The following is a 7,879-nucleotide window of genomic DNA, read 5'->3' as shown; positions in this document are numbered from 1 at the left end:
TCCTTGAGCAACAACGATATTACACCAATATTATAACTTGTAAGTACATTGCCAGCTACACCATCTTAACTGGTATCTTCCTGTAGGATGCATCAGCTGCTCAGAGGGGAAGACACTTGAAAAATTATTATTCTAAATTAGTAAGTCTTAATATTGAAATATTTGTTACCAAAAATTTGCAAAATAGATCATATTTTGGAATCAAGAAGAAAGAGTTTTTTTTGCTAATAACAACAATGCTTCTTGACTGGACAATGATGAAGAGCAACGAGGCAGAGTTTCTAAACTCTCATTTCAAAATTATGTTCTTGTTACCATCAGTATAATTTTCTTACCACTGCTGCAGTAACAGATTCCCTGTCACATTTTAAAGATGCTATTGTTAAACACATCAGGATGTAACAATACAGTTACATTTTCTGTAAGAAATGTATGTACATTTAAAATAACGAATATTTCTCAAGGTGCATAGATTTAATCTTTGAAGAGAAGTGAAATTATTGAGGAAAAGAAAAAGAAAACTTGTTAGTTTTGTATCTTCAAAATGCCATTTCAATCAAGTATCATTGTGTGCTTGAATAAATGGAATTACCAACTTGTGTAAAGTCCTTCATCAGAATGAGGCTCTTAAACCAATTATGTAGAGATCAGAGTGGTTAAAATTATAAGGAATACATTTAGAATTATTAAAGACTTCAAATAGCTTGGTTCAGGCAAAATTACATATAATTGATCATTAGTATGTGTTGTCAGTAGAAACTGCAGTGATAGGTGTTGAAGATCACTTTTTAGACAAATTGCAGTGAAACTTCTGCAAAACTCAAACCATAAGAGATTTCCCCTTTCTAAGGATTTTTACTGAATGCAAATCTTAGCCACTTTTATTCGTGTTCTCTAAGTATAGAAAGATGATAACTTAAAAGTACTAACTAATATTATCTGGATGAAATTGTCAAACACAGGTGAAGCAAACCAGAACAAAAGTAGATCACCTTCATCACTGGGTAAGTGAAAACACAAATTCAGGAATTGAGATGCTGTTAAAAAAGTATAAATAAGTAATTCTTTAAAAAAAATAAACCCAAAACCCCAACCCCAAACCCCCAGCTTTATAGAGAAATCTCTTTGCTAAAGGGCAAAGCAATTTGTAGGAAATTAACATTAAGACTGACAAATACAAACTGGATTGTCAGAGAATGATTCTATGAAGCACTGACTCTGTAACCCACCCTGAGAATAACATGACTGTTTTATTGATTCTCATTCAGCCTCTGTGCAGTCCCTCTATCCCTTTGCTTTGGATTTTATGATTCATTTATTATAGAATATAATATCATTCTGGATAGGTAGCATTTTTAGAGTCAGGCACATAAATCCTAATCTGGCAATCATCCTCTTTGTCATACGAGTGACAGGATTTTCATTGATTTTAGTGATAGAAGTTTAGGAACAAAATGGCATGTATTATGTACTGTATGATGTAGGTTATTTGATCTAATTAATACTTTACTATGTGTCTGTAGTTAAAGTTTATGGCCAAAATCAAAACTTGCTAAAGTCAGTGGCAATTTCATAATCACTTCTCTTTGTGCATGAAGCGGCATTTTTCTGCCATCGGAGAATCTCTTGATGGACTTGACCCTAGTACCAAGTCTGAAAGTAACTCATATTTGACCATAGAAAATACTTTCAGCAACTGCACGGAGAGTGTTGTGTACTCGATATACTTGGCTACCTCGCGGTGGGTTAATCTTGGCTAACAGCCAACGCTCACCCAGCTGCTCACAGCCCCTCTCCCCAGCAGGACAAGTATAGGAAGAACTGGAGTGAGAGAGCTCATGGGTTAATGTATAATCAGGAATACTGTTTATCGATTACTGTTGCAGACAAAACAAACTTGATTGGAAGAATATTTATTGTCAATTAAAATAAAAATGTAACAGCTAGTTTGAGTAGTGCTGAAGGCGAAGACACACGTTAAAACAACAACTTTTCTCCTTTCTTTTCCTAGGCTCGTCTTCATTCCAGACTCCTTTCTCCCTGACCAGCACAGTGAGAATTGAGGGCAGGTACAGTCAGCATATAACAATTTCTTTTCACTGCTCGTTCCTTCTTACACTTTTCCTCTGCTCTGCCATGGCTTTCCCATCGGCTGCAGTCCTTCGGGAAAATGAGCTCTGCTCTGGGCTTGCCAGTTTCTCTGGGTATATCCCTTTGCTCTGGCATGTCTTCCTGGGTCTGCAGTGCTCTGCCATGGAGAGCACCTTCTCATCCCTCTCTGGCCCCGGCGTTCCCTGCTGTTTCTCACCGTTTCTGTCCCCACTTCCTCTCTCCGCACAGCGTTTTCTGCCCTTTCCCCAGCGATGCTCTCACGGAGGCACCGCCAGCTTTGCCGAACGCTTAGCTGCGGCCGCAATGTGTCCGCTGTGGAGCTGCCAGGAGCCAGCTGCTCCCAAAACGGGGGAGTCCCACACCTCTTCCCACAGAGGCCACCCCGCAGCCTCTGCCCCACTCCCTCTGCCGAAACCTTGCAGCACGCTGCTAATACAAACCTAAAAAGCAGAGCGTTACTCAAGTCTAGGGAATAAAGCTAACATTGAAAATTAGATTAAAGAGGTCAACAGGATGGCAAATAGAACTTAAATATGGAGGCAGGAATGCTGGATAGGTAATTGAACTATTCCTGCACCTTGCTCAATTATAAATTAAATTTAACCAATTCGGTAAAGCAATCAAATGTCATTAAAGACTTGAAGTTAACCCAAGTGTTGCTTTTTTAAAAGACAAAAGTCAGAAAGAGAGGGAAGTGTGCGCGATCCTTACAAAAGGGGTAGCACGGGCAGGCGGCATCACAGTGCGCCTCCATCCGCGCTCAGAGGCGCCCCGCGAGCCCGTGTCTCTCCTCGTCCCGAAGGCGCGGGAAGTTCTATCTTGACGTGACTGCGAGTTTTGAAGGATCGTGGCCGCCTAGGGGTTTTCGCCGGTCCAGTTCGGGGTGTGAGGAGCCAACGAAGCCGTAGCGAAGTTCCAGCGGCATCCACCCCCACCTGGAGGAGGCCGGGCGGGGCTCGGCGGGGTTGTGCCGGTGCCCGGGGATGTGCCGGGGCCCGGGGACGTGCCGGTGCTGCCGGTGGCGGGACGGACGGGCGGCCGCAGACGGCGGCGCGTGCGGGGAGGGAGCGGGCGCGGGGCCGCCTTCCCGGCCGCGGCGAGGAGCGCGGGTGCGGGGCTCGCAGCAAGGTGACGGGCTGGGCAGCCTTCCCTTCCCCTTCCCCCCGCCGCTTTCAGGTGGGCGAGGGGGTCCGCCGCGGGCGGCTGTCCCGTCCCCCGCCGGCAGCCCCCGGCCGGGGTTCGGCTCCGCTGTGGGTAACCCCCCTGCCCGTGTTTCCTCTCGCCCAGATGCTCGCGGCAGCGGCAGCCTTGGTGTGCGTGTGTGCAGCAGCCTGGTGCAGCCCGGCAGCGGCGGCGGCGGCCGGGGGCAGACCGGACAGCGGCAATTTTCTGGACGATAAACAATGGCTCACGACCATCTCCCAGTACGACAAGGAGGTCGGGCAGTGGAACAAATTCCGAGACGTAAGTTCAGCCCTTCCACCCTGCCAGCCGGCAGCCGCGCCCAGCCCGCTCCCGCTGGTTCCGTTCGTGCAGGGTGTAGGGCATCCCTTGGGGAGCGGGGGCTAGCGTACAGCCTCAACTTTCCCCCTTCTCCCCGAATTTTAGTTCTTAAGTAATTGCCTGCGGCGCCTCGGTGAGAAGGATGGGGTGGCGCCGGGCAGTTCCCGGTGCGCTCCGCCGCGGAGCGGGCAGGACCGCGCGGCGTGCCCCGGGCCGTGAGGGGCGCCCGGCCCGCACCCTGGGGCCCTTGGGGCCGGGCCGCGGGGGCCGAGTCCCGCCCTGCGGAGCGCCGGGCGGTGCAGGGGGAGAGCCGCGCTCGTCCTCCCTGCTCCCGTTTCCCTCCCCGCTGCGGGAAGGGATGCGGTGGGGGCCGGGGCTCGCCCCGCCGCCGCTCCGCCAGTGCCGCCCGGGACAGAGCCCCCTCCCTCCCCGGGCACCTGGCAGCGGCGCCGGCCGGCACCGCCGCGTCTCGCCGTGCCCTGTCATTAGTGCCGGCTGGCAGGGCAGGACAAGGGGCAGCGCTCACGGCCGGCGCTCGCGGTGTCAGGGCTGCGGGGCTTCGGCGCAGCGGGGCGCGGTGTCCGGAGCGCCGTGCCCGGAGCCCGGGAGCAGCAGCCCCAGCCTGACCCGAATCTCGTCAGTTACGAAACCTGCCGCTGTAAGGTGGCTCTGTCCTCGGCGCGCTTCGCCTGTGCGCCTGGTTCGGGCTGTGCTTGCTGCACGTTGAGTAAAACGCAACCTTATCTTCAAAACCAGTTCACATTTATTTCAGTGGAACAGATTTTCTTTGAGCATCCAGTATTCTGCGTCCCTTAGTGTCACTTTTAAAAATCCGAATTCCAACCATTCAAAATAATTTTGTCTTTTCTTTACTGTTTAATGTACTGGATGTTGATTCGGTGTAAAGCATTGATTTGGTTTGCAACTTCAGAGGCAACAGGTTTCTCCTTGTTCTACAGCTGACTGGTGACTGCGGTTTGCTGTAGCAAACTGAAGTACATGTCTCCACAAAGTCTCTTATTTTTCTTAAACCTGGATTGTCTTGTGATGCATGTGTTTTGTAGCTTTATGTCTATGGGGTGCAAACTTGACTATTTATCTTAAGCAACTGGAAAAGAGCTACTAGAGTTGTGGAGAAACTTATTTTCACAATAGTTTTTATTAAACAGCATACTTCTGGTGTTTGAGAGCACTTCCAGTCAGTAGTCGGATATTTTTGTTTGCCTTGAATAGCTTAAAAAGAAAAAGCTCAGATTCATGTGAAAAATACCAGTTCAGTATGCTGTGCATTGGGACCTGTGATTTTTTTGGGGGAAAAAAAAAACCCAAGTGAAAATCTGGTGCTATAGAAATGTTCTAGGATTACAGGCTGCTGCTAGAAAACTCCAAAATACATACATCAGTTATGTTTTGTAATTGGGCAAAGTCATTTATGTAAGGACTAACCTGGAAGGCTGAGGAAGCTAAGTGCTCTCTAATGCCTGTCTCCTGGGTGCCCACTGACGTGCACTGTAATATTGGATATTAGCCAGATAATTTATTCTGTGACAAGTAGGTGTCCCTAAGGGTTTTAAGAGTGACTGCTTTGAGGGATACTGCATACTGATTCTTCTGAGGCAATTTGCAAATATGCTGGCTTGTTTTTGTACTGTGTAAATTTTATAAGGCTGGTGCTTCAGTGAAGTGTATGCTTTTATTTCTTGTGCAGCATGCTTATGCCCTATTGATTGGTACCAAGTCTGTAATATTTATTTAATACTACAAGGCCCTCCCTATAAAGCATGGGTAGTTTTCAGTAACTCATAGCATATAACTGTAAACCCCCCTCCAAAATTGTGTTAATCTACCTGTACAAGAATGCATTAGAAAAATATCTTGTAAGAACACTTATCAGTTATCATACTTAAATATAACATGGTGGAGAGGTTTTACCATCCTGCATTTTATATAATTAGTAAATCTACTTGTGTGACTGTAATTTGTCTGTTTTGAAATGTGATTAGCAATGTGATTAGTGATTCCAAAGTGGCCTCCTGTTAAGGAACAGGACAGCAGCATTTGAAACATATGTAGGGGTAACTGTCTTGCGGATTTAAAATCAAGGTATGCAAGGCCTGTGTTTGTAATTTAATTCTCTGGTCAGAGTAGGATATTTTTTGCAGGCTCTCAATACCCAACAGATGTAAGGGTGAGATGGAATTCTGGTGTGAAAAGAAGTATTTAAAGGCTTAACTTAAGACTTAACTGACAGAACTGATTAATGTGAAAGATAATGACCCTGACTTCTGGCTCATTGGGTCAGTTTCTTGAGAGTTTTAGATCACAGTGAGAAAGAATGCAGTCATTCAGAAAGGAACCCTTACAGAACCTGCTAAACCAGGATATGATATTTTATTTATAAGAATCCAAAAGCCAAGCCAAGCCACCCCCAAACCTAGCTCTCTTAACATACTTTAAAATGTCATTTTTGTCACTAAGTGTTGTTAATGTGAGGTTACTATCTAAGATCTTATCAGTACTTTGTACAGGCAGAACTGTAACTGACTCTTCATGTCTTTTGAAAGGTCTTGATCATTCTGACAAATCTGTTGAAAATAATGCAGTAGGTGTAGGCAAGAACTGTGCCTTAACATGTGACTGTGGGAAACTAGTGACTACCTACCTTCCCACTTCTTTTTCTTGAGCAAAAATTGAGAATGGGCTTGTTTTTAAATAGGAGACTTTCCCTCTTAAAGATGGGGGAGATGGGATGTGTCAAATACCAACTCCCTTAAGCTGTACGTGCAAGTCAAACCATTTTGGGTTCTATACGAGGATACGTTTATTTTTTGTGTGAAGTGTGGGGGAGGAAGAGTTTTCTACCCCATCTTAGTGCTGCTGCAGTCCAGTTGCTGAGTAGCTGCAACTATTCACATCTGTCAGTAAAATAAGTTGCAGGGTTGGTGTGTTCATTAAGGTTTTCCAAGCTGCCTGGTTAGACTGCTTCAGCAGCCAGTGGTGTCAGGATGCTGGGAGGTTGTAGCCCATGGGAATGTACGCTCGGTTTATTTCAGGCTTGGGAACTGATGCTTTTCAGTAGATACTGTTAAGGGTATCTTCTTCATTCATATTTTGTTATATTGATAATGCTTTGTGGCAGTGGCTTTATCTAGGATGATAGCACTAGACATTTGAGAAATACATATACATGTACTGCAGTTTGTCTGAAATAAAGGTTATTCCTTTTGAAAAATGTGATCGAGAAATGGCATTACATTTATGCTCTCCTATTTTGAACATCCTAAATCTTATCTAGGAGACTTTCATTACTCATAATGCTGTAAATCTGTGGAGAAAGAGAGTATCAGAAAATAGCAATTATTTTTCTCTTTCTGATTACTTTCCATAGAGTGGTAGTGTTTTTAATCCTAGAGAAAAACACAGTGGCTTTGTCATTTAAATAATTTTGTCTTTTTATATCTTTACAGTCAACTGACTGTAAAGATATAGTCAACCTAATCCTAGAGAAAAACACAGTGGCTTTGTGTTGACTGTAAAGATATAAAGTCAACTGGACAAAATTGCATACAACCGTAGTCGTCTGTTGTATCACTTTCTGAAAATCTTTCAGGCTTTTTTCAGAAATTTTAATTTTAATTTCTTTAAAATACAATGAAGCAAGATTCTATAGAGTAACTCATTTTAGTTATTGATATTTGTAAGGTGTCTTGTGCATTTGTGGTCATTAAAAAGACTGTATTTTTTATGGTGAATTTTATTTGTTTCTGGGAAAGATGTTGAGTATTGACTTGCTTGTTAGTGATGTATACCTTTTCAGAGGTCAAAATTTAAGTGATTGCTGTATTTTCAAATTTAAGTTGATAAATGAACCCCACTACTCAACTGTATTCATAGTATTGCTATGAAATAATAGGGTTGGTTGATCATTGTAACCAGCTGCATCATACTATGGTGTTAACTATCATCCCACCATAGTAATGCAGTTATCAAGGGTGCAGAAAGTAGAAGAAAATTGAACAGACCATGAAACCAATCAGCTATGCTGCATCATACTATGGTGTTAACTATCATCCCACCATAGTAATGCAATTATCAAGGGTGCAGAAAGTAGAAAGAAAATTGAACAGACCATAAAACAAATCAGCTAGGAAGAGGAAGTTTGCACTGGTAGTACTCCTTTTTGCTCTGCTTTGCTCTGAGGTGTTCTCACATTGACCATTGAATATATTGCCTTCTACATGTGGTGAGTTTGGGCAGCTTGTGT

The 7,879-nt window shown here is 44.4% G+C and overlaps 1 protein-coding gene across 3 annotated transcripts in view; it reads left to right on the top strand.

Moving 5' to 3' along the window:
- The first annotated feature begins 3,157 nt into the window (after positions 1-3,157).
- SPOCK3 (SPARC (osteonectin), cwcv and kazal like domains proteoglycan 3) overlaps positions 3,158-7,879 on the top strand; it is a 159,923-nt gene continuing 155,201 nt past the window's right edge. For 2 of the 3 annotated variants that reach the window (XM_039700301.1, XM_039700299.1), the window contains exons 1-2: positions 3,186-3,240; positions 3,400-3,576. In XM_039700301.1, the coding sequence (XP_039556235.1) occupies positions 3,400-3,576 (177 nt within the window). In that variant the 5' untranslated portion in view covers positions 3,186-3,240. Of the gene's footprint in view, positions 3,289-3,399; positions 3,577-7,879 lie in introns of all 3 variants that reach the window. The other variant, XM_039700300.1, reaches the window with a different exon arrangement.

The sequence above is a fragment of the Passer montanus genome, unplaced genomic scaffold (genome assembly GCF_014805655.1).
Source record: "Passer montanus isolate IOZ18808 unplaced genomic scaffold, ASM1480565v1 scaffold14, whole genome shotgun sequence".
In the NCBI taxonomy this organism is placed as follows: domain Eukaryota; kingdom Metazoa; phylum Chordata; class Aves; order Passeriformes; family Passeridae; genus Passer; species Passer montanus.
The sequence above is the reverse complement of the archived record's forward strand: the minus strand, read 5'-3'. Positions and strand labels throughout refer to the sequence as shown.